The sequence below is a fragment of the Dermacentor andersoni genome, chromosome 10 (assembly GCF_023375885.2).
Source record: "Dermacentor andersoni chromosome 10, qqDerAnde1_hic_scaffold, whole genome shotgun sequence".
Taxonomy (NCBI): domain Eukaryota; kingdom Metazoa; phylum Arthropoda; class Arachnida; order Ixodida; family Ixodidae; genus Dermacentor; species Dermacentor andersoni.
The window spans coordinates 110,602,231-110,629,326 of record NC_092823.1 but is presented as its reverse complement, the minus strand read 5'-3'; the positions used below and the strand labels follow the sequence as shown (position 1 = coordinate 110,629,326).

The following is a 27,096-nucleotide window of genomic DNA, read 5'->3' as shown; positions in this document are numbered from 1 at the left end:
CTTCAACGAAATGTGCGCCTGAGCAAGCGACGCACGCCTGAGTCTTAGAAACAGCTCGTTTCTAAGGCAACACCGCATTCACTAGAGGCGCTTTTGTACCGCTTCGAAGCATCGTACTCGTGGCTCAGTGGTAGCGTCTCCGTCTCGCACTCCGGAGACCCTGGTTCGATTCCCACCCAGCCCATCTTGCAAGAGTTGCCGCGACGGCGCGAGCGACGGCGCGAGTTGGAGCCCCGTTTCTCCTCTGTCGTGACGTCACGGTGTCACGTGGTATTGAAGGCGATGCCGCCGCGCCTGAGGAGCTGGGTTGAGACCTCGTAATATGCTTCGCATAAAAAGAACTGTACAATATTGCAAGGATTCCCTCTCTCAACAGATACAATGAATAAATGCCTCCGTGGCTCATTTCTGTTTTCTTGCCAGCTTCACTCGCGGTCGCTACAATCTGCCAAGTCACTGTAATTGCGACATGCTCACGCCATCGCCATGATGAACACCTTGTTATGATCAGGGATGAGACCAGGTACCAAGACGCCAAAGAGAACTCCCTTAGTAGTAGTAGTAGGGATTTTAAGATGAAAGGAAGAGAAAAGTGCAGTGCCGTAACTGTCTCTCAAGGGAGGGCACTTCAACAGCACTGCACGGGGTAAGGGGAGTGGGGAGAAAAAGATTAGAGAGAGAATGAAAGAGAGCGGAAAAAAAACAAGAAGGTTAAAGAAGAAGCAAAGCGGGGCTTACAGCCGCGCTCTCAGCTGAGTCTCGTCACAAAAGCCAAGGAGGGCAGCAAGCGCTCTCTTGGCGATGGAGGCGGGTGCTGCGGGAAATAGGAGATCACCCTCCGTGCTGCACGGTAGTCCGACTCGGCGATATGAAGCACAGAGCGCGGTGCGCTCAACGTCGAAGGATGGGCAACGCAGGAGAAGGTGTTCCAGTGTCTCATCCTCGCCGCATTCCGTACACGCGGGGCTGCCTGTTCCGTGCAGTCTGTGCAATCGGGCGGCCGTGCTGTAGCAGCCGACGCGCAGCCGCAGGAGAAAGGAGCGATCCCAGCGGGAGAGGCCGGCGCGGGGGAGAGAACTCCCTTCGCCCAGAATCTACTGAATCACTCACACAGTTCCACAACCCTATTAAAATTTTATTCGGCCTATTTGCAGCTGCAGATATGTAGCGACACACTTAAAACAGGGTGCCAGTCTCTCATCCATCACAATGTTTTCAGTGTACGATTGATATGTCAAGTATTAAGTAATGTCATACTTTAGGTACCTCCATCAGGATATTTATCTTTTTGTGTTGTAGTATCTGGTACAACAGTGTCTAGAATAGTGCTTTGAATAGTGTCTTGTAAACTGAAGGTTAACGGTCTGCAAAAAGAAGTACCACGTTTCTGTACACCACTATACTCGAAGAACCGAGAATTTTGTTATTTTTATATCTTTACCACATATTATAGCGCTCTCTCAAAGGTGGCATAGGCAAGCTAAGGTTCCGTTTTGAAGGCAGCAGTTTTCACGACCTCCGTGTCGCATGCTGTCGGATGACATCGATAGCGATATTGTGCAAGAATTCTTTGGCATTGTATCCCAAGGCGAAGTCCACGTGCCCAAACTTTTTCTCCGAGACCACGTGGTGGAGAATTACGCTCGATCCGAGTCTCGTCACCAAGTCAGCTACGTCACGAGCATCAGCCACAAAGTCTCCTTCCGATGTGAATAGAGCAATGGGTGTGGTGATAAGTTCCAGGGGGTAAGCCGGTGGCGCCCTCTGCGAATGTCAACGCAAGGCACACATGACTGCACTGAACACCGCCATCTTGTTGTTCATCATCATCATCATCAGCCTGATTACGCCCACTGCAGGGCAAAGGCCTCTCCCATACTTCTCCAACTACCCCGGTCATGTACTAATTGTGGCCATGTTGACCCTCCAAACTTCCTAATCTCATCTGCCCACCTAACTTTCTGTCGCCCCCTGCTACGCTTCCCTTCCCTCGGAATCCAGTCCGTAACCCTTAATGACCATCGGTTATCTTCCCTCCTCATTACATGTCCTGCCCATGCCCATTTCTTGTTGTTGCTATCTAATAAACACATCGCTCATACCCCCTATAGAGCACAAGGGTTGAAAATTGAGCTCGCCAGCACATTTTGAAATTATTCGCGGGAGCGCTAAATGACTGGGCAAGATGAAATTCACATGGCTGACGCTTGGGTTGCCGGACGCGCTGACCATTTGGTATCGCAGTGAACAAATTTTGACCCTTTAATGACAACGCGTACAAATCCCCAGAAGAAAATGTTTATTTCTATCTAAATATGCAAAACAAACCAAGAATAAACATCATCCATGAAAGGAAGAAGTATATTGAGGAAATTTTTTTCAGCGATAGGGGAAAATCCTAGGTAGGAAACTGCAAGTGGGCTTCACCCATAGCCACCTACAACTTCGTTTTTCGATTTCCAGACTGCTCTCATCATATGTCAACCATAGGGGGGCATTTTATTTGCTAATGCGTGGGATGGATAACCGGTAGACCATTAGAGCTACAGAATCAGTGCCAAGAGAAGAGAAGCGTAGCCGCGGACGGCAGAAAACTAGGAGGGTTGATGAAACTAGGAAATTTGCAGGTCCAAGTGGGAATCACTCGGCGCAGGACAGGAGTAATTGGAGATCACACAGTGAGGCCTTCGCCCGGCAGTGGAGAAAAAAAAGGCTGATGATGACATCACATGTATGACACCACTGCAGCTGGATATGTTGAATCGGCCTGTCACCTCTTGTTCTTGTTCCCCAATGAAATGGCGCATCCCGCTCTGGGGGATCGGCTATGAACCGGGCGGTGAAGGAACTGTTAGCATTTTAAAAATAAGTTGGGGTGATGGGCTACTGTACAACATAAAAAAGTGCTACTGTAAAACACAAAAAAGGGGAAAACAATACCTTCGCTATCTTAATTACGTTTTCATCTTCAATGCATTCTGTCGCAAGGTGTGAGACAAGGCTAGTTGAAATGCACTTATTAGGTTTAGAGAGCCGCTGCAATAAAAAGGATCCAAATAATGTTTTATCAACTATACAATCTCCTTCCGATGGTTTCAAGTAGCTATGGCATTTTCTTTCTGGTAACATACTTAAATTCATTACATTTAATTGGGATGGTGTTACCAGCAATGCAAAATATTTACTTCAGTTACGCTAATTCGATGCCGCGCATGATCCTACCTGTCCAAACACATTTCATTTTGACACTCCAGGCTACGTAGTTGAGTCACGAGAGAAAAGGCAGCGTTTTGACAGCTCCTACGATCTGAGTACACTTGCCGACGGCATATATAATGTTTTAAGAAACGCGCGCTCTTCACATTAAAAAGAAAGCCCCGAACTGATTCTGTGTTCTTACCTGGCCGTAGCGCCGCTGATTTTCCGTTGCACCATAGTCGTACATAACAAAGTTTTGCGCCTTGTAAATCTGAAAAAGTCGTTCGCATGAAGTCACTGCGTCTTCAGAGAATACTGAAACTGTCGGAAAGGCGTAAATGGGTTGGGCATCAAGCCCATTCCCACAAAGTAAACCTTAAAATTTGAACTCTTCATCGACGACTTACTCGTAGTTAGCCTAAAATTTTGAAGCGATCGGTTACTTCGCGGGCCATGATTTTACCATTTGCTTCTTGCTGCGCCTGACATCAATCCTTTGAATTATCGGGACATACAACTCGCAAGGATGAAACCATTGGCACTTAAAACGAGTCCACTAGTTATGTACGCTTTCAGTAATATAGTCCTCTGTGATCTGAAAGCACCTTGGTGCGGTGCTAGAAACGCTAAGAAGGGCGACGAATTAACTTTGTCACCTGAGTTTACTACACGTGGACCTAAAGCTACGTTCACGACCAATTATGCATTCCGCCCCCTCAATCCCTGCCGGCAGGAAGATTAAACCCGCAAACTTCAGTTCAGCGGCGAACTGTTGTAGCCCCAGAGCCACGATCGCGAGTGCAGACATCTTAATATCACTCAGCCCTTGCAAAGCACCGAAGCCTATCACCACCTGAAAGGTACACGCTAGCATGGTACTTTGAAGAGTTGCTTATTTTTCATTTCGACTGCTCAGGGAAGCCAGTAAACGTTGTGTATGATTCCTCTGAACAATCAAGATGTGTTATAATATACATTTGTTGTGCCTGCATGCACTAGCATATTCTCCGTTTTATCACGAGTGCTCTGTACGGTGATAGCGCTTGGCCCGTGAGCAGTTTGCTTGAGGTCACGTGATACGCTGCGGGTGCAAGGGCGAGCACGCGAAATCCGGGAAGCCTGGTTTCTTTAAACGCATTGCAAGGCAATGCGTCCAGTGTTGAAGGTCACGTGATGTGCTTAGTTTCGGAATCTTGGCACACTTGAAATGGCGAATTGAGCAGCAGTACGGAACGGTCGCTTAGGAACGAGCACGGAACGGTCGCTTAGGAAAGAACCCCAGGCGGTCAAAATTTCCGGAGTCCTCCACTACGGCGTGTCTCATAATCAGAAAGTGGTTTTGCCACGTAAAACCCCATAATTTAATTTTTTTTTAGTAAAGTTGGTTTCACACAGTTTCGTGCCATGTGTTGCAGCTTTCGTCTCGTATGCTTGCAGAAAAAGTCGTCAACAAAAAAAATTCGTTTGTTCTTCTCTACAATTCGATCACACCCATTCAGAGTAACCATGGTAGCCATGGGACAATTTTTTTTTTACTGTGCACGCATGCAGTGCATTGACAAAGCTTCAGCCGGCGCTTGCAATCGGAGCGTCAACAAAAATGAAATTCGAACGCTACTTCGTTACCGCACTTTAAAAGACCCACAAAATCTCCTAAAAGCACTTCGTGCGTCAGAAAGAGCATTGTGGGGAACTAAGCAGCTTACCTGGTGGTAGTGGCGCATGTTTTGAACAGTCGTACCCATAGGGAAATGGCCGACGTAGACGGGAATACGCGTCTGAAATGGCAAGTGATTGATCAAGTTTACGGTGAAGTGTCGAGAAAAAAAAATGTCACCATTAAGAATAAAATGCCTCCTACATGTTTTTGAGCATGAGGAGATCAGCATCTCTAGACATCTATCGCTAAACATCTGCGCGCTTCCTATCGCACTAAGGAATCGCTCAAGACCGCACATTCAAGCTCTCCAACAATGTAGCGTGTAACCAATACCCGTAATAACAAACGTTTTGGTATAACACTTTAGCCAGGGCACAACATCTTAGGAAGGCGTGCCCCACAAGTAGAATTAGACTTTATTTATAGCGTGCTGCTATTATATAGCTCCAATAACAATCAATAAAGAAATGGCTAGGTAGACACGACCCCATGTTAAATTCTTTGAACATGTTCAGTCACCGCAGTACCCACAACTCAAAGGCTGACTCTATACTCCCACAGGAAAAACAGACTTAAAGTAGTCAGAACGAGCACAGCTTTTTCAGCAGGATGACGCGTGACAATGATCACACCAGGCCCCTCGCATCGAATTGCATGCAGACTCACAGGGACGTGTCAGACACCACCTTCGAAAAAAAAAACCCTTCCGCGTACTTTTCTTACACCAAAAACTCTGAATTGTAGCGGTAAAGCTTGTGTGTTTGCTAAGTTCCGCGAGACGAATTAAAGATGCTTACTTCCTGATGACTCGGACACACACAGCTTAATTCGTCACTGTATCAATATTTTGATTCTGCACTCTAGCACGCTACGTGATGACGCTGTGTTAAACGGTTAACATTCTCGGGATATCTACCATGGTCCTGCAAAGAGCGTCGCAAGCGCTGAAACCACGATACGTCACGTAATGTTTTATGCATCATGCAAATTAAGCTAAAACTGTTATTAGTGTTCACGAGAGGTGCGTTTCGATGCTTACCTTATTGAGCTGAGCTGGACTGCTTAAGAGCGTTAGGGTGAACGCAGGGGAGCAAAGGCGGCCTGTGGCGACTTCACAAATTTTTGAGAAAAACCGCTTCACACCACCACCTACTCCAACATAAGCTCCCCTGCACAAGGGGTCAAGAGCGAACTGCGAAAAAGAGCAACAGGCTGTCGGGTTAGCTTCAGTGTCCCGGTGCTTATCCGAATTTAACACACAACTGCTGTTTGTTATTGTTCATTTTAATGTACTGCACACGTCGGAACGCCTGCCTTCATGTCGGTATCGCTGTCGGATGCCTGGCATGCACGACAAAAAAGAGTAATAGATGACTACACTGAATCATCGGTTCAGCAGATAACATTGATTGATTGATTGATTGATTGATTGATTGATTGATTGATTGATTGATTGATTGATTGATTGATTGATTGATTGATTGATTGATTGATTGATTGATTGATTGATTGATTGATTGATTGATTGATTGATTGATTGATTGATTGATTGATTGATTGATTGATTGATTGAAAATTCTGACAACTCAAACTTAAGCTTCTGAATTTTCCACAACAAATTGATTAAAGCCACCGACGTGATTCGCGGCCCACACGACGAGCTGATTAAAAGTAATGAACCATTTACTCTTCAGGATTGCTCACTCAGAATTGGGTCTAAGGAGTCTAAAGTAAGAGCAAATAAAAGGTGTAGCATGACTGAGATAACGAGAGCAGGAAAAGAGAGGCAAGAGGCCAGCCAGCCAACCGGTTTGAAATCATTCGTAGGATCCCCGTCTCTTTCGCGAATTCGTAGAGCGCTCTCCTTTCCCATTCCCCTCCAAAAGAAAGTATATTTTCATTCATTCATTCATTCATTCATTCATTCATTCATTCATTCATTCTACCTTCAGGCTGAGCCTGCGGAAGAAGACGAAGTCTACGATAATGATAATCAGATGTAGTCGAAAGGCTGAAGAACTTAAGGGGCGCATATAGAATGTATAAATTAGCACTGTTGTCCAGAACAGGCAATGCTCGATGATTCGCATATTTCTGCCAAACAAGCAACCCATTTCCTCGAAAGACCACTCACAAGCACAGGTGGAAGGAGAGGCATCGCCAGAGACAAAGGTCGCCCCGAATGTGTGATGTTCGCCACGGGACCGTACGCAATCACAAGGTCGACCTGCGCGAAAAACAAAAAACAATGCCCACATTCGCAGAGGACGTAGCACAATGTTTCTTCATCGGCGAAAATGAACACGAATTTGCGGGTCAGTTACAGCAAAATACAATGATATTCGAGCTACGACTACCGACGGTCAGCGGAAGCTTCTCAGCAGTTGAGCCGAGGCAAACTAGCCCATAACTCAACATGCGATTATTTTTTTTGTCAATCAAGGTTTCGTGGCTACTAATGCCACAAACGGTGAAAGAAACAGTGCCGAAGGAAAACTGCCACTTTTCCCGAACTTCCTTCAAAACGTCCTCCAGTGAACGGAAAGCAAACGTTTGGTGCTTGAACTAGCTTCTAAAACGTGTATCAGAATAAAATTAATATTATTGTTGAAATTACTTTCCTACTGTTCCCTATTTCTTATCTTTTTCCGCGATATCTGTGCTATCTTTCACTCACTGTAATAATCATCTCTGTAAGAATTAATGTTTTTTATAAAGCGCGGCGCATTTCGTACACGTTAAAAAGAAAATGAAGGCTTGTAACCGTATTTAAAATCAAAAGTAGCGATCACGAGATTACGCTGCCGTATCCCTCCATTAAACCTATATTTACACAGGGCTGGTCTGACGCTATCGCCTCTGTGTCCATACTGCCAAGAAACAGAATCACTAGATCATTATTTTTTGGTATGTCGACGATACAAATTGTTAAGAAAAAGACATCTAGAACTTCCTCTCGCTAAATTAGGATTAATGTTATCTTCAGAAATCATACTATCTTACGGTGCGTCAGTTATATTGGTCAGCCACAGGGACGTATTTGATGTCGTTTGCGGTTACATACAGTCAACAAAACGAACAACTTTTGATATTTGTCTTGTAATTCGTTTGTTTTTTTACGTTTCCTTATATCTCTTTCTTATTTTTTTTCTCGTCGAATAAGTAGCACTTCAAAAGAATAGGTAATCGTTTCAGCACGCAATTCTTGGCCAATCGCCCAGTGTGGGTATGAGCCGTAACATGAGGCCATCATCAACATCATCGCCTCTTTTCCATTGTCACCTTCATAGGATCGATCTCATTAGCGAATTAGTCACAGTTGCAAAAAGAGTTGCCATGCCTCTTAGGAGGCAGCAAGCACTCCAGAAAGTAGAGTAAATGGTCGTATTCGCTACTCCCGAATAAAAAAAAGGAGGAGCTGCTGAAGCATTGGTCCTACAATACCGTCACTGGAAGCTACAGCCTATTTAAGCGTTGCTATCAAACTGGCATTCTCGAAAACACTTCACGCGTAACTGGGGCCAAAAAGTGTTTTGCGCATGTTTCGACAGCCGGTCACCTTTTTGTTGTACTCAGGGCGCGTGGACAGGAAGACCAGGGTTATGGTTACACCTTGGGACAGTGCCACTATCGTGAGCTTGGGAGCGCCGGTGGCCTTGAGAACGTGGTCCACGCACGCCGCCACGTCGTAGCGGCCGATCTCGTCGAAGCTGCAATCATGGGGAAACGTTTACCGCTGTTATCGAAACATCCGACGGAAACAGAAGCCGCAAAGAACACAGTGGTTGCGCTTGATGGTGCGAAACAGGATGTCGAGATAGGCTAATCACGTGCACATGTACATCTCGCGCGGGCGCAATCTTTCTCGTATTTCTTTTTTCGTTTGTTTCAATCAGCCATGTAGAATGCTTATTATTCGCTTCTTGACAAATAAGTTTTCAGCAGTTTATGACGATTTCTAAAACTACTGGCAAAGCATTACAGTGGCCACGGGTGTTCCCAAGCAAGGTTGAACTCAAACGTTGTGTAAATGTGCGTTTGCCTTTGCCGTTTTCGGTTCCTGCGACCATAGTATGGTAGCCATTCAACTGCAAGGCTGCAGCTGGATGTAAGCTCAAACAGTTTTCGGCTGGCCATTTCACCTTTCCACGGTAGCAGTAGCCCAACACCCCATTGCCTTCAAGCTCATGCAAGACGAATGAAACCTCGAATTCATAGTGCTAGATCCCAACAGGAAAGTATTAGCCAAGACCAAATTTTAATTGCAGTGGTTTCAAGAGCTATTCATTTTCGTGCTAGAACACCATGCTTACGTTTCTTAGCACTGGCAGAACCAGTATGGAGAGCGTATACTTGACAAGTATCAGTTGCTGGTCTTCATGCCGTTTTTCTAGCTTTTTTATAGATTCGTATACCGGCTTACCTCCAATGCCAGTACTTGCGGTCACCCTGAGAGAGCGTCGTGTGGTTAGAGTACGGTTTAGCTTCCCTCGAATTCATGGACCACACGTCAAAGCCGCTGTCCGCTAGCAGGAAACCTGCCGAAAAGAAAAAGTTAGAAATGGTTACATTTTCGGTTGTGCTATTTTTTGTAAAGTTACCGAAGGTGTTGGTGCCATTAGCGGCGGCGACTAGTCCAAGTCTAAAGTCATAGTTGGATAAAAACACAAAGTACACTAAAAAACACTATATAAACGCGAAAAGGCGCGAGCATTTGCGAAGGACCGCAAAACAGTAAACGAAGATATAGAGAAAACTATAAAGAAAGACATACAGATTTTCATAAATAGCAAGTATACAGTGGGAATACAGGAAATCGTAAAAAAAAGGTTGACAGCTTCGCAGACGCGACTGTTGATACGAATAGCAAAGTACATAAGGAAGAACAACATTAGTCTGTTTTTGCGGCAGTCGAGAAATACGAACAAGTGTAACAACAGGCTTTATTCTTGATGCACTTCGCACGACAAGAGAAAAAGGAGCCTGTGTCTAGAAGCAGCCACATTTTTTACTTCTTCTTGGCCCTCTGTCAAAAGACATCGGTTTGTGTGATTCTGGGCTGCATGTTAAAATGTCGCAGTTTGCGCCAAAATGAACCCACTGCTATTAGCACTAAAAAAAGATGCGGTTCTGTACTCATCAGAACCGGTCTATAATATTGCGATGGTACAGTGGAGGTGGACGCTTGCTCGAAGATACGCGGTAAATGATACCTACTCCGAAACCACGACACCAACGCCGCGTCTTCACGTTTTGCCCTCTCAATTCTGAACTTTCGAGCTACCGGCAGAAATGCACATCGCATGAAGAAAAATGCAGCTGAATCTACCCGAACGCGAATTAGAGGCAGACATGAAAATTTATAGAATTTGTGGCACAGTTATGACTTCTATCACTACAAATTACTCTTTGCAGTCACTTACGCTTTGTCCTCTGAAAGATATGACTAGCCGCCGCTCCCGCGCATGTCACAAATAGGATGGCAGATACGTTAGCTCAAGTATTCTCCTTGCTATCACCCTAGCTCTCGAAGCTCCAGCACGCACCGAATGCTTCGAAAGATCAGGAACGGCTGACATATCATAATGGTGAGAGTGAGGTTAGTGGCTTAGGTATAGATCGCTGATCTCGGGGTACAGATGTATAGCCGGTTTCAATCTCACACTGCAGCAGTACGTGGGAACTCTTGTACGCAATGTCATATCTGATGGCCGGTGTTTGTGAATGCGAATCAAATACGTGTCGTTCAGTGTTGCGGCTCCGCCACCCTCTGCCGAACATTGCGACATTAACCGACCGAAAGCCGAGGTTCTCAAAATCAACGTTTTCCAATCGCGCAACTATAGCGGCATCGAATCGCTGCGTTCGGCCACTCGGTGAACCCAAAATTTGTCGCAGCAGGAGAATGAGCGAGTGCGGTATAGCCTAGGGGGTGCTGGCGACGAGGTGCCTTGCACAGAATATCAGTGGAGCATCTCTCGTGGTTCCTTCTCAGACTACATGGTTCTACTGTGAGCTACTTTAACCCCCATCCAACGCCCAACAGCTTGGAGTTTTGCTTTCCAACATCGACTCTAGGGTCAGGAGAGTGCGTTGGTTGACATGAGGCCCCAGACTGTGGTCTCCCCCCACGACCAAGGCCTTCCAGTTGGTGGCGCCCAGGGGCTAGTTTGTGCATAAATTAGGATCTTTTATTGCTCGCGCTGTAGTCTCCACATCTCTAAGAAAATTATTTCTTGATGGCGCCCGGAACAAGGAAGCGCAAGAGCATCATGCTGTTCTCCAGGAGCCACCGCTGCGTTAATATTTGTCATTGGTCACAGCGAGTAAACCACCTGTCCACTGCGTGGGTGGCTTCTTCAGTTGGTACCGTTTATATTGCCGAGGTGACGGTAGCACTTTGCTACATTTTACCATTGCGTTTAAAGAAACTGACGTCTGCCTTTCTCAGCTGGAAGAAGTTCCCTGTGCACGGTTATGACACAAATTTTTCCTATACGCAAGCGTGCGGCGTCATGCTTCTATTAGACGCTCGCTTCTTTGTAATCTCTGCATTGGGACACACATCCTACATTTGTTTGAACAATCAAACACATTGTTTCAGCACTTGCCAGGGCTTTGCGAAGGGTAATTCAGGAACCACATGTCCGAAGCGCTGGTGAAGGCGGGCACCAACAGGACCGGGTAGCGAGACGTCTTCTGGTCGCCTGCGGCGGAAGGGCTACCCTCGCGACCGTGAGGGACGTGGTCCACCTCAAGCACGTACCCGTCATCCGTGGTCGCATAACTGAGCTCACAGGGGTAGCCGTGGTACTTGATGAGCTCGCACTGCGTGCAGGCATTTGCCTCGTCACATACAATACTGATCACTCGATGCTTTCTTCATGTCCTTGAAAGTGAACTGTGATGAATTTATACCTTTCACTGAACAAGGCACTGATTTTGGAAGTATGGCAAGAGAGCTATAAGCATTCGAAAGCGATAGCCTCAGAGTGTTTCTCTGGAGATGCCAGTAGTAATGTCACTTTGAGCACACAAAAAAACTCTGTTGCAGAAAATTTCAAGCTGATGCAGTAATGTGTTTAATTGCACATACAATACACAGGAGCTTTTCGTCGAATATGACCTGTCCCCCACACCACTAACACGCCATCGCATTTTAAAACGGAGTGAGTTGGTCTCAAAACATTACTTCTGGCCTTCTTGGACATTCCAAAAGCAAGAAATAAGCTTTCAACTGTAAACATCGAAAGGCGTCATTCCAATTTGTCCAGCAGGGCAATTTCTCCCTGTGTGCATTCATTAGTGCATGCTTGACAACTCTAGCAGGCAGTATTCAACAATTCAAATTGTAAGCGATGCACGTACTCATTTGCCGTTCAAACTATATTCTTCTTTAGGATAACCAGTACGAACGTTTAGCTTACGGGAGTCAGGTGGGCTTGCAGTGTCCGTTCATCTTCTGCTTTTCCAAGAGTACTTGCAGTCAGTGTGAAAACGATAAGCAAACGGCCGCCGACTGTGTTGAAGGTACCCATCTCCGCTACTTACAGCTCGCGTCACGAGGTACCGCAGAGTGGCGCACACAGGCCCTGCTTAGTCGCTTTTGTAGTCGCCTTTGTAGCGCTTCTTATCATCCGACCCCTTTTATCTGGCATCCACTCGCCTCTTTTATTGTATTATTGATCCGTGGCGGTGATAGAAACTCACATTCTACCGGAACGAGGCTAGGTGCCGACGCGAGCGAATCGTTCGTATTTCGCGATATCATATTAAAGCACAAAAAAGAGATCAGCGTTCTACGTTTTGTCGGTGCTGTCCTCTGTATCCGTGAGTACCTCTAAACAATAGCCCCGTACCTAATCGAGAAGCACTTAATGTAACAAAGATGCGTGTGGTGTGGCTACATTGTCTAGGTAAAACTATATTTCCTGGAAAGCTCCTACAGCGGCAGTTGAATCGATATGTCGCGTTGCAGATGAGCACGACGTTAAGAGGTTCAATTTCCTGCCACGTCAGCTTCGTCAATATGTGGAGGAAATGCGGCAACGTATTGTACGCCGACGCCTCGCTAAACCTGAGAGATCCAAGACCAGTAAAAATTTATCTGCACCCCCCTCGTCTACCCCACTCGTAATTCCTGTCTTTCATTAAAGCCTGCGTTTTCCGGAAGCCTGAAAAATTTGACGTTGCAATCACATTTCGTCATGCAGACGAGGGTTGGTATAGTATGAAAAACGTAATTGAGGTCCTTCAGGCCGCGCTAGATTCCTAGCCCCCACGTAAACCGCTCCGATTCTATGACAAGGTGCGGCAAGGTGTGCACTTTGGCAGTGGTCGCGTGCATTATCGTCGAACAAGATCTGTCGACAGTCTCTAGACCTATTGAAAGACCTTAAAAACAAAGAATTTTCCGTCGAATTTCAGTGGATGTCTTAACATGCTGGTCCTCGCAGAAATAAAATTTGGAGTACGTTTAAGCTTGGCCTTTAAGAGTGGAATGCGATAGCATTCAAAGATCCCTGACTGCTTCTCACGCTTCACGGCAAAAGCAGCATATCTAACTGTAATGTTTACCGGGAAATGCTGGCTGCGAATGCTGTGCACGAATCCTGGCTTTGGGGTAGAAACACGGCCTCTTGCGTGGGCCGCGATGGGGTGGAGACGAGCGCCAGCTGGAGGTATTGCAAGGAACTGTGTGCGCCACTCCGTGGCCCCCGAGACACCCGCGCGCCGGCGCGCGCAAATGGCGGACGCCGCGGCCGGTCTGTGAATTGTAGAAACGCTGGAAAATCGGTTTCTTTGAGATTTCGCAAAACAGAATTATATTTTCTCGTGTAGTCAAATTACAATCCGAGAGCTATCACTTCCGTAGCTTGAGTGTAAAAGTCCTAGTTTGCGATTTTTCTATGTATGTTAATTTGAAAGGTTCAATGATTTCATTTGATTCCTCGCGTCACATGGAGGTCCTGGGTATGCGTGGTTCCGAAATCTTTTTGTCGAAACGGCGTCCGACGCCGACACCGGATTTTCTGCGACATGGGTTGTCACGTTAAGGAAGCTGATTATATCGCACGTTCAGCGCTAGGAGGCTCCGCAGAAGGGAAACGGCCTCAAAATTCTCAACTAGCCAAGAAGGCCATTCAATGCCGTTTTCGATAACATTAGATGCCGCAGCATGTACCCTGAGTGATCAAGACTCTAACACGCTCTGAGGTCGCGCTTCTTTTTCGAATGTGAACGGATTCAGCGGAGCGAAACGTTATTTGATGCCATGAGAGGAGAAGAGGATTTCCACAGGATTGCGTCCTAGGTCTGCCGTTTCCGAAGAGAAGAGAATGATTCGAAGAGAAGTATAGTATACTGCCCCTTCTTGTGTTTCTTCGAGGCAGTGGACTCTCAGACATGTTGTGCTGAAATGTATAAACAGAAAGAGGCAAAAGAGGCGCTACATTTGCCGACCTCGTCTGCCAGGCTACAGCTGCCTGTAACGTCACCGCCACCCCTGCGTGAAAGGCGTGACGTGAAGAGCTAGGACACTAGACACACATGAAGCGCAGGCTCTCCGTGCAATATCCGAAGCATTCCACATCCAGTATCGATGAAAGGGCAAGTTTGTCAGTCCGTCATCCGTAGCACTCGGTAACAAGGAAATCGAACTTCTAAAAAAACTCATTCAGGCACATAGAACTTGATGCAAATAGGAAACTCCTTGTGACTCCGTGAATCTTGCTTACTCTCGCTAATGTGTGTGTTTTTTTTTGTGTGTGTGTGACTGTCAGTGAACATCAGATGGTATACCCTTTCTTGTGCGCTTTTTGTCTTAGTTCTTCACGTTCTTGCTCATAGTTTGGCTTCGCAGTGCAGTATTCCACCATGAAATGTTGTGAGACTTTCCGCTGTATCACACTTGGCCAAGCACTCCGCGCTACAACTGGCTACCTCGACTACAGATGCAGTTGATATGCGTATGCATGGCAATTTCGGCGCTCTATATTTTACATTTACAGTACTGCGAACTCGGTGAGGTTAGCGGCTAGGACGGCCAGAAGCTACGGGAAAGAGGAACGCGATAAATGTCGGGCGCATTTTTTGTAAGCAGCCTATTGGGAAAACTTCGAAAACACCCCTTTGCAATATATGCGTCCTTCCGGTCCCGTTATTCCCGGATCCAGTTGGCTATCTGTGCTATGCGGCAGCAAGAAACTGTCCTGCAACGGCACTAATCACTCCTATTGTTCGCATGCGCGAGGAAAACAACTTGATAACACTCTTAAACATTCTTATCGCACATTAACACATCCGTGATACTACGTAAAGCTTTGTTTTCTCATGGACATGAGCTCAATATCAGTCATTTTATTTCAACATCCGGCACAAGAAGTGCAACGTTGCTGAAGCTTGTAGGCTAAAAAGCACAGAAGGCTTGGCGAAGGCCTACATTCCGGTAAAACAGAGGCAGCAGGATGCAGCAATTGAGTAACAGCTTGCTATACAGTCTACTCACTAAATAAACTTACTGTTGGAAATATTTCCAGCACACAGTTGAAGTAGAAAAAAATAACAATAAAAGCATCACTAAGGAAGGTCAAAAAAGTCACGCAGGAACTCCTGTGGTCGTTCTCTAAGTATACCTAGAAACGATGCGTGCATAATCAGTGTAATTAGTTTGGAGTCATTACTTTATCACTTTCATTGCGCGCATTAGGCTCAAGAAAAGCTATGCAGTGACGTAGAGACTCCAAAGAAAAAGATGTCACTATTAAACAGCCTCCGAATCTTACCACCATTTAATTTTCTTTAGGGTGGGACTCTACTCACACATCTGACTCATTGGCCATAGAGCTTCTATTGAATGACTAAACACAGCCTTAGAGCACAACAGGCACATTTTATTAAGCAAACTTCCACTTCTCCGTCACAATGTCCTCATCGTAAAACTCATGTCCGCAGTGTCAGGTAGGTTGCTCCTGGTTAACTGACTACCATCATGATTGTGTCTCAGCTCTTCGTTGCCTTCAAGAAAGCACCAACTCGCCCAATGTTGTGCCTTCTGCGGCACCAAGAGTTCTTATTTATCTACTAATACAGAAAACTTTGTTAATATCTTATAGACACTGCCAAAGGGAAGGTAGCGTAAGCACTCTAGGCAGCCATTTTTTTACGACCGCCGCGTAGCGTGCTCTCGGATGAGATCAAATGCAACGTCGTGCAAGAATTCGTTGGCATTGTATCCCGCGACAAAGTCCGCGTGCCCAAACGTTCTCTGGGGTACAATGCGGTGGAAAATTACGCTCGATCCGAGTCTCGTCACCAGATCTGCCACGTCACGGGTGTCAGCCACCAGGTCTCCTTCCGATGAGAACAGAGCAATGGAGGCCGTGATTAGCTCAAGAGGGTACGCCGGTGGTGCCATCTGCAAATGTCCAAGACAAAGCACCATAAAGCGCAGTTAACCTGGCCCTTTTAGCCTCACTTTCTGCAAACATGCCACGTGATCTAGCCTAGACTCGAACAGTAACATAAAAGCATAGATTCAGTATATATATATATATATATATATATATATATATGATACCAAAGAACCAATATATTGAAATATACACTATGTAAGGGGAAATGCTATACACTTTTAAGTTGCCCGAACTGACAATGGCGCCGTATACAAGATTCTTATAATGAAATCTTCAGGGTTGGATGGTTGCGCATTTCCGCAGAACCTATTATTTATTTCAGTGACGTTCTCTATAGAGCACAATATGAAGCATATGAAGCAAATGGAGACTCTCACCTCGTAAAATAGATTGCATTGATTACTCACTGAAAGGCTCCGTCGAAGCAAGCAGACATCATACAAACCCTAATATTACAGCGAAGCTGTTAGCCCCGCGGTGGTCGGCCTTTGTCGTGTCCATCCGTGAGCAGAAATTACCATCAGCAGCAGTGGTTCCTACCCCCTAAGCAAGCAAAAAAATACGGTCGATCCCTCTTTCATAGGAATCGGTAGAACACAAGACTGAAGCAGGTCTTCACAGAAGCTGTTGCATGTTCGTGAATTCACGCTCCGCTACAGTGAACGGCGCACGATTTCAGGGTCGGCGACGGTGTTTCAGGTTTGCTTTACGCGCAGCGTCCTGTTGGCATGAGGCTCGCTGCTGCCGAGTCGCTTCGGGGAAGGTACGATTATTTGGGTCCGCCTCCGTAGTGTCTTGGGCTGCCGATGGAGTTGCGACGTGCTCAGCTTCAAGAATGCCAGTGGCAGAGTTCGCAGCGTGCGCCGCGAACGCGCGAAGGCATTCTCCATCACGCAGATAGATTTTCGCCTGTCGACGCTATTGCCTTTCTGCGCCGCTTAGCGTAGCAGCTATCTTAGTTGGTTCCGCCACAAGCGAAGCAGTATGCTGCGTGTAAGCACTGCTGATGCACGTTGAAGCTTCACTCCATAGGCAACGAGGCTTCACAGCCTAATCAGGCGTGAAAGACGATGTGCTGAACTGCGTCGTCTCCGCAGCAGAAGGCCTACGACGCCTACACCAAGCTACACCGCGTTGGAGCCTCCGCTGCGCCGAGAGTGCCGAAGCGCTCACTGTCGGCGCTCGTTAGTGTCTTGATGCAGTAATTCGCTTCATCGCTCCTCCACGGTGATGCCATCCTTGTCAAGCGAGACCATATTCCCTGCGTTCGGGTCGACGTCACATCCGCTACAGGAAGTTGATGGTGGTCCCCGGCATAAAACACTTTTGTGTTAAATGCGATGGCTCATCATCCTCATAATGCAAAGGCTACAAGCGCTCAGCGAAGTGAAGCGAACAGTGCATACATACATTGAAATCACCCATACAATACGCAGAGCAGCGTATGTTTCAATAAAGCAAAAGCTCAAAACAAACATCCGAACCATCATTGGATACCCTACTCAGTAGTCGCAGTGGCGGTCTTGCAACAGCTTTGTTGGACATCCACTTTCGCAGGGCCGGTATGGCGAGTCAATATTGAGTAGAAGAGCCAGAAGGACGTAAGCACTGCTAATAAGCATGACCACATGTATGTCTAACGTACAGTTATTGCGGGAGAAACAAAAAAAACAATAGTCGGCCTGCTTCGTTGCACTTATCTCTCCAATAGGCGTGCACGTCGCGTTTAGAAGGCGGTCCTGATAAAAATCCAATTAAGGTCCTAACCGATGAAAATTTTTTCTGCGACCATGCCTGAAGTAATGATTGTATATTTCTTTTTAATGCGTTATAGCATTACACCGCATTAACCCGTCACACTGCATCTAGCACTCCAAAATAATCACTACAATTGTTTTTTCATCAGATCATGGACTCCGTCTTTCAGCATATTTCAATTTTCCTTAGCCCAGTTCGTCCACAAAGATTTATCTTTTTGCCGCAGTTCCTTAAAACATTTCCAGGCGGCATACATGCTCCGTGTGTGAAGAAGCATACATGCTTCTTGCGGAGCATACATGCTCCGTGTGAGCAGGCGCAAACCTGCTCCACTCTACTTGCCTGGCCATATCGCCGTCGATTTTCCAACACTCCATGGTTGTACATCATGAAGTTTTTCGCCTTGTACACCTGAAAAAAGGTTTTAACATGAGTTCATTTCGTCTTCAGAGAACACTTTAACGCTATGGATGGCGTGGCAGTAAACAGATAAACACCCTCAAGGATGTACTCAATGGATGTCTTTAAAACCTGCTGATGAGGTAGCTCCTGTAAAGCGTCCTTAATGTAAGGTGCTTGTATACACCCTACAAAAAGTCCATTCTTACACCCACTGACGCCTGCCTTGCACCAAAAGAGCCATTAAGCGCAGCTTTCCATTTTCTTGCTATGTCTGAAACAATGTTATACGTAAACTTTGGTCGAGTGATGCAAGATTTCTCATGAAACGAAGCATGGTGATAAAAAAGCGACAAGAAATAATGAGTTTGACTAATTGAGAACGATTACTTTTAACACAGAGTTATGTTGCACGTCAGTCGATTAAAAGCATTAAGGCATTTTCTTTTTAATGGGCACACTAATGCCCCCGCCGTTGCTTTACTAGCGCAAAATGCAGTATATCTCGATCTCTGTCATAAGCCTATGGTATTCTAATGATTCGTCCCATTGCCTTCGCTCAAGGTGACACTCTTGCGTTTCTGGCCTCTTACAATCCCTCGTTTTCCGGAAAGTTTTCTGGGCTTGGATAGTGCAGTAGTTCAAAGAAATTACTGGGCAAGCTATATGTGTAGATACCGAAATCCGAGGTGCGCCGGACATGGCTGCTTCGTGGAAGACTGGATAGCTCCCAACCGAAGGTCGGGGGTTCGGATGACCATTGTCACAAGAGTGTTGCCAACGTAAAAGTGCTTGTACTGCCGCCTTAAGACAGATTTTTCTTTGACAATTGCATTTAGACCCTTATTGCTGTCAAGTTGTGTTGTTGTGCAGCACTTAAGCAAAGACGAAATGGATATGTCCACTAGGTGGACCATTACAGAATATGCCCCTGGTGTCAACGTTGCTCAGTGCTCTACACGAGACGCTGTAATAGAGGACTCCCGATTAATTTAGGCCACTTATACTTAACTTGTTCAGTGTGTGCCGAAATCTATGTGCTCTTGCGTTCCGCCGCCATGTTTACGAGGCGGCGGGCAATCGAACCTGCGACCTTGTATTCAGCCGCACGGTGGCACATCACAGAGCCACTGTGGCTAGTAAGTATATTTTAAAGTGAGTCGGCCTTTTTAATTCGAAATAATTATAGGCCCCATTACGCGAGAATCCGGTGTTGAAGTCGGCGGCTGGACCGAATGATAGTACTAAAAATGGCCGACGGCAAAGAGTAAAACCACGTCAAAAAAGTGCGCGAATTGTCGTCATATTTCTCAAGGAGGTTCCTGTAAACACTCTAAATTAATGCTTTTAAAAAGAATAGTAGGCAAATTTCAGAGTGGGCGGGAATAGAAATCAGGCGATTCGTTTCCTCTTCATCTCGTTCCGATGTCGATTCCAAGCCTCCTCCTGCTTATCAAAATTGTCGCCGTCCATATTGCCGCCTCAACTGGGGTCGCGGCGCACGCGAGCTCTCCTTTTCAATCCTCCGACATGTTATCAGGCATGCGACGCAGCTGCGAAGCGAGCGGAGGCGAGCGCAACGACGAGGAACGCGGTGTGACGTCATGTGCCTCCTCGGAGGACGGCCATGGCGAAATCGCAAGTTCGTGGCCAGTAAACCTTTCGCTTTAAAAAGATTCAACACCAACACTACGGCGGTTCCACGCTTCTGGTTGACTAAATCTGTCCTCAGCAGAAAGTTAGGGTGCCTGGCAGCTTGACTGGCATGGTGCTTCTATAAAGTGCTAAAGCGCATTGTAAATTTACTTGTGGCAGCAGCCAAACTGCATAGTTCTAAATGACAAGTCTGTTATGTAGCTGGATGTTCTCTTTGATAACGTGCCCGGCCGATCTTCGTGCTTTCTTTTCTGCAATCAGTTAGAGCGTCAGCTACAGTGTCGTCTCTACAGCTCTGTGGTAATCTAATGCCGTACCTCATTAACAATGTATTTTGGTCCATGTTGTTCTACCTTAACTTTGCCGTCGATAGTTGAGCATCCCACGAACGGCTCTCTTCCACATACCGTGGATATGTTGCCGAAATTGGATGGAGAGAGAAAGCGAGAGACAGATTTTTTTTATGATAGAAAGACTAAAATGTCAGCCTCAATCAAACTTCTGACCTACTCAGCATTGGGGAAGAGGTAATGGAGGTAAAAAAATAGATATAAAAAAAGTGTTGGTGATGGGCCAAAAATAGGAGATGAATGAACTTGTACAGGGTAAAGACTCTCCAATACTTCAAATGCGGACCCATCTCAAGCAAGAGTTTCATGAGAACCTTGTGAACATCACGTAGTCGACATGAATCTGGCCAAAGTACCAATGGAACCTTTTCCCACTGAAGACCATTGGTAAACTTGAACAAATTAACCAATGATTGTGTTTGCACTGCAAATCGGATGGAAACATTCAACTACAAAATGCTGCACTGCGCCAAATCAATTTTGTTTCTTCTTTTTGCTATTGTTCTTGATAGCATAATTATCCTGAGTAAACTGTTGTTTGAATTAGTTAACACAAGTCGCCATTCACAGGGCATACGACGGTACAAATCAATGTTCTGCCTGCTCTATATTATTTTGTGCCATCCATATGATCCTTAGATCATATCATGGGGCCTTAACACAATCTCATTGTAAGGCTGCTTTTTAGGGAATGCCTGGAAAAACACGACGGTATTCTTTAATGCAGTCAAATTATTTGCTTCCGCAAATGAAATAACTGGTAGCAAGGACTCGTGAATCGCGTGTTTTGTTGAGCGTAAAACTGACTGCAGTGATCATTCGCTGTTGTGTTCTGTCGAAGAGAAGCAACTCGTGCGTTCAGTTTTCGGCAATGGTGGCAGTATTTTGCTAGGAGCAGAATGTAATGATGCCCACATACCGGTGCTCTTAGGAGCGTTAAAAAATACCCAGGTGGTGAAATTTTGTCCAGATTCCTCCAATATGGCGTCTGTAAAAACCCTGTGTTACTTTAGAACGTTCAACCTCATAATATATCATCAAAGTTCAAGAGTGACGCCGTCTCCCACAAGCCCGTCGTGTGTATGAAGCGCGTTGCTAAGAACCAAGAAACTTACCTGATGGTAGTGGCGCATGTTTTGTATTGACGTACCCCTAGGCCAGTGGCCGACATACACTGGTACCCGTGTCTGAAATGGTAAGCAATTCAACAGCTTCACGCTGGAGTGTTTGGCACGTCAGGGTTGCGAACACCGAGCCTACTAGGGATATTCGAGCAACGATGAAGATAACAAAACTTTTCATGTCCCTTTGAACAGCTTCTTGGGCAGTAACGAATCAATCAAGAATTTCGATAGAACATTTCCGCTATGGCAATGCGTTTTACTGAACAAGGTGATTCAAGGTCTATTGTTTAAGAAAATTTAAGACCGCCTGGCGATGTTTGCGCGACATCATATTGCGCAATAATGTTTTGGCAGAAACGATGTCTGAGATAATGAAACAGTTCTATCGCAGCGCTATTTCTGTTCGCGCTTCATTAATGATGAGAGTGGAGCTTGGCTCGCGTTATCACAGGTATTGTCCAGCCGTGAACGGCGGATATAAGAGAGCAGCTGAACTCAACGAAAGGAGCCCTTGCGTCGTACCTGCTTTTAGCTGACCTCCGCTTCCAAAATAATTATTTTAAAAGTGCAATGGCCTTTTGCAAAGCACGTCTACATTAAAAAAAATATTACTAGCTGCTCAACTCTTTTGGCGAAGGCTAGTAAACACCTCAACCTACGTATTTTTGCTGATCAACACGAAATGTAGTAATGTCTAAGGGTGCCAGTTCTGCGACCTACAGATCCTAACATGATGGCTCAAGCATCTGCAGCAGCTCATCGCCGAATGGGCAATCGAAACATGCTTCCTTTGTCGGCTAAGTATGGTGGCACCGGTCCCCGTACTATGTTAACGTCTTGTCCACAACTGCCGTACCGCATGCTGTTACCTACACAAAAGTAGCCAATGTTCCAAAGTTCTGAAAGTTAGATTTGTTTCTTTGTTGCGATCTATGTGTCTATGCTCCTAGAAACAGACTTGATATCGCGTAGTTTTTTTTTTTTTTCGCACAGAGCAAATTATTGTTCAGGTGGACATAGGACTCGTATTGGTCACCAGATAACTCATCTTCGACGTTTTCTTCATGTGCGTTTTTCGTATTCACGCTCACCTTGTTAAGCTGAAGCGGGCTGCTCAAGTGCGTAAGCGTCATCAAACCAGGGCACAGACGGCTGGTGACGAAATTACACATTTTGGAGACAAGCCTTGATCCCAGGTAACCTCCTTTGGACAATGGGTCAAACGCCAACTGCGCCAAAGAGGCACGCTCGGTTGGATTCATGCTTGCCCAGTCTCCATGCTTGCCCGAACAAAACACTATCACGTTCTCAGTTTCAATGCCACCGAGGTACGAACGCCTAATGTCAGCGCCACAGGTGGACATACAGAGCACAGAATAGTAATTCTTGTTTGGATTGAATACTTCATTGGAACGATGGCTCTGATTGATTGATTGATTGATTGATTGATTGATTGATTGATTGATTGATTGATTGATTGATTGATTGATTGATTGATTGATTGATTGATTGATTGATTGATTGATTGATTGATTGATTGATTGATTGATTGATTAGAACTGTCTGCAACAAATACGCCAGCTGCTTTTAAGTTCAAATTGATTTTTAAAAGAAACGACTGTGACAGCACTTCAGTGCCTTTTCTGGCAAATTACCCGAAGAGGCAGGCATAACTTCAACGACGAATCACAATGTTCGGGTAGTTATTTGACAATATTAACAATTGTATTTTTTCAAGAATAACTTAATGTCAGTTGTATTTGCAAAGCTGAAGCTGTATAGTGGTACAGTCATGTGTACTTAACAGAAATGCTAAAGCAATAGTCCCGATTCCTAGATATTCGACCCTAAATTCCGCCAAAAATATCATTACATTCCCGCTTAATCTTCCCGCACTACTAGAGAGATGTTTTCGAAAAAACTACAATTCAAAGGAATTTGTATCAAGTTATAAAGACGAATATCGCGAATGTGGAGAAAGGTTTAGAAGAGTATCTGTCAAGCAGATATGTCTTCAGCAAGGCTATGCTTCTATTTACGAGTTGCAACATGCGCTCGAGAGTAATCATGCCGGGCGGAATATTGAATCTTTTAGTTTAGTTGTCTAAAAATGCCTTTTGTCGAGCAACTAAATTCCACTTCTTCAGGTAATCCACTTGAACAGGCCGATTTGCCCCACTTGCTCTACTGGGCATTTAAATAATCAGTTCTAATTACAAAAAAAAAAATATCTTCGCGGTGTGAACACATGCTCTCTCAAAGAATCAATATGACCAAAAACTCTAAGATGACGTTAGCTTAAATGAACCCAGCACTGCAATAATCGCCATATTGAGCCCATATTATGCCCACTGCAGAGTGAGGGCGTGGACCATCGATCTCCAATCACCCTTGTCTTGCACCAGCTGACATAATTCTATGGTTGCAAATTTGAAAGTATTTGCTGAAGGTATCTTGTAAAATACATCGAATTATGTCACGTAAAGTAACCTGCTTATACGGCGAAAGTCAACACACAAGCCAATCCAATTTCATCGTGGTCCCACAGGCTTCGAATATTAAATGTAAATTACGAGCCAGATGCACAAATTAACACCTCACTGTTTCATTATTCCTGTAACAGTGAGCAATATTGTTTTTCATAGCAAAAGGTATAGTTTCAAGATTTCATTGTGTATGTCGGAGTAAACTGAGCGTACAATTTAAAAGACGAGAATACTTTGTGACCAGCCTTTATGAGTGACAATGTCAGCATCTCAGTTGCAAAAGTCTGACAGAAAGCCCCATGAAAATGACTTGTTGTGAAACGCTCCTTTAACATCAAAAACTGTGTTTTCAGGTTAAATATCCTCCCTTCCAGGAATTCGTGACCAGCACAAATCATCCCATAGCCTATACTGTCACCACATATTGACCGTACGAAAACTGGCATTAACTGTTTTTCATTATTTGCTAAGCTCTAGTTAAAAGCTGATACCACCCAGATTTCTGTATACCGTGAAATGGTGGCAGAGTCAGCGCTTTTATTTGGCGCCTCTCAGACAAAGCTTGTTATAATAATTCAATGCACAAAACGACTGAGAACGTAAGGAGCGTTTGCAATGAGTATAATTGCGAGGTTTTTCTAACATAGACGATGCTCAGAGGTCTAGCCTATTCTAATGTCTCTGTAAATACCCGCCATCTTATAAAGAGGCCACTTACAAGCACGGGGGATATTATTGGCATTGCCACTGATATAGGTGGCCCCGAGTGTGTGATGTTGGCCACGGGGCCATATCCTATGACGAGGTCGACCTGCACGTGAAAAAGAATGACCACATTCATCATGTTTCCATAGCGTACAACACCTCTATCCGCACAAGTCAACAACAAAATTAAATGCCGACTAACGAGAAATTAGGTAATATATGCGTTCAGGCTGCCTGCGATCCGCGCTAACCTCTTGGCAGTGGAACAGAAGCGATAAAAAATAGATATTAACGGTTGGCACACTCTTTTCAAGCAAGACTTTGCTATCTTTATTGCCCCATAATAACGAAAAAGAAACATAAAGCACTGTTTCCTCCTTCAATTCATTAAAACTTAACACATTCCTGAGAATCAAACAGAAATGGTTGCGCCGATCATTTTACAGTGTTTTATAGTATACGCGGATGCTTAGTTGTCCATAAAACATAGGGCATTTTGTGCGCGCGTAGAAAGAAAAAGAATAATTGCACTTATTTGTTGTTTAATTTTTATTCCTGCATTCAATTCAATTTGCAAGAGTTGTTGTTCTCACGATAATTGACTCCAGTTGTCAGAGAGGGTAATCGTGGCCTCTCTAGCAACACGAGCACACTTGTAACACCCTCAAAAGTGGACAAGGAGCTACTGCTCTAAATAGAAAAGACAGTTGCCCGCACTCTCATTTTGTTTTGTTTAATAGAGATCGTGAAAGTCCCTCACTGCAAGCTATTGCGCATTCAAAGCTTTCTTTTACAGCAAAGCTGTTAGCCTCTAGTTGGTCAAGTTCTTCCGCGTTCACGTGCGCGGTTTGGCTCACACAAAAACAAAACGCAGCTTTGAAGTTTCAGCCTAGCACAATTACGTTTCCTCTCATATTCCAATTATATTCCGATGCTATCATGCCTGCAGGTTGTGTGTAAGTAGTGTTAACGCGATGCAGTTACCACCTGTCTGTGATTTCGGCGTCTTTTCTGGCTAGCTAAGCCTGTTCCGACAGTGAGATCTGGCTTTTTAGGTATTGCAGAAGGATAATTTACTAACTCTCTTCTCCCTTTAGTGTTTCCTTTAAACCACATCTTGAGCGTGAATGAGACGGGGCCGATCACCTTTTCGTTGTACTCCGGGCGCGTGGACAGCAAGACCAGTGCTGTGACCACACCCTGGGACAGTGCCATCAACGTGAGCTTCGGGGCTCCGGTGGCCTCGAGAACGTGGTCCACGCACGCCGCCGTGTCGTAGCGGCCGATCTCGTCGAAGCTGCAAATCGTGTCGAAACGTTAAGCGCAGTTATCGAAACATACAGCGGAAACACGAGGTGCCACGAATGCAGTGGCTGAACTTAATGGTGCGGAACAGGATGCCGAGATACAGCCAACACGTGAGTGGGCTTGACGCGCATGTGCTTTGTGTGTGTGGGGGGGGGGGGGGGGGGGCGTGTTTGTGTGTGGCAGCTGGCAAATGTCTGTTTTCTGCACAACACTTCTTTATCGTTTTCATTATGACCTTAAAGCGGTACTAAAAAGAAACGCTTAATTATTTTAGTCTGACGAAGCATTCTCTGAAAAATACATTTTCGTTAGTTTCACTGTAACCGCTTGATTATGAGAACATGACAGTGAGAGCTCTGTACTTCTTTTTTTAATTTCGCGCCGAAAGCACTGCGCTGGTACATCAGTGTGAGATTACGGATTTCAAGGTATGTGTTCATCTCCGAGGAGATTGTAACTAAGTAACATTTCTTTAAACATTTAGGCTCACTCATAGGCTCTTTATGAATGTAATGCAATCGATCATCGCTGATAACAAATTGACTGGACCTCAGAACGAACCGTCAATATCTATGCTGTCACTGTGTCGTTCTTGCACCTGTTGAAAGCAAATAACTTTCTTCGGTTGTTTCGCTCATTTTCATGGTTGGTCGAAGGCACCTGGTCGGACTCAGCGAGGAAGACCATTCGTTCGTTTGTTCGTTCGTTCGTTCGTTCGTTGGCTCGTTCGTTCGTTCGCTCGTTCGTTCGTTCGTTCGTTCGTTCGTTCGTTCGTTCGCTCGCTCGCTCGCTCGCTCGCTCGTTCGTTCGTTCGTTCGTTCGTTCGTTCGTTCGTTCGTTCGTTCGTTCGTTCGTTCGTTCGTTCTTTCGCTCGCTCGTTCGTTCTTTCGCTCGCTCGCTCGCTCGCTCGTTCGTTCGTTCGCTCGTTCGTTCGTTCGTTCGTTCGTTCGTTCGTTCGTTCGTTCGTTCGTTCGTTCGTTCGTTCGCTCGCTCGTTCGTTCGTTCGCTCGCTCGTTCGTTCGCTCGCTCGTTCGCTCG

The 27,096-nt window shown here is 45.4% G+C and overlaps 3 protein-coding genes across 5 annotated transcripts in view; 1 reads left to right on the top strand and 2 right to left on the bottom strand.

Moving 5' to 3' along the window:
* Positions 1–27,096, top strand: part of LOC140213723 (uncharacterized) — a 121,850-nt gene that overhangs the window by 65,449 nt on the left and 29,305 nt on the right. The gene's annotated exons all lie outside the window — the stretch shown is intronic.
* Positions 1,115–12,462, bottom strand: LOC126544662 (lipase member N-like). Its single transcript, XM_050192109.1, has 9 exons — positions 12,286–12,462; positions 11,470–11,686; positions 9,282–9,396; positions 8,418–8,568; positions 6,993–7,085; positions 5,898–6,050; positions 4,905–4,976; positions 3,401–3,469; positions 1,115–1,764 (listed from the first exon to the last, which is right to left on the bottom strand). The coding sequence occupies exons 1-9, from the start codon at positions 12,394–12,396 to the stop codon at positions 1,510–1,512; spliced, it is 1,236 nt and encodes a 411-aa protein (XP_050048066.1). The 5' UTR covers positions 12,397–12,462; the 3' UTR covers positions 1,115–1,509.
* On the bottom strand, positions 16,020–26,110 carry LOC126543629 (tear acid lipase-like protein). The gene is made up of 6 exons (XM_055078109.2): positions 25,897–26,110; positions 24,764–24,856; positions 22,651–22,788; positions 21,551–21,622; positions 18,373–18,441; positions 16,020–16,274 (listed from the first exon to the last, which is right to left on the bottom strand). The coding sequence occupies exons 1-6, from the start codon at positions 25,963–25,965 to the stop codon at positions 16,020–16,022; spliced, it is 696 nt and encodes a 231-aa protein (XP_054934084.2). The 5' UTR covers positions 25,966–26,110.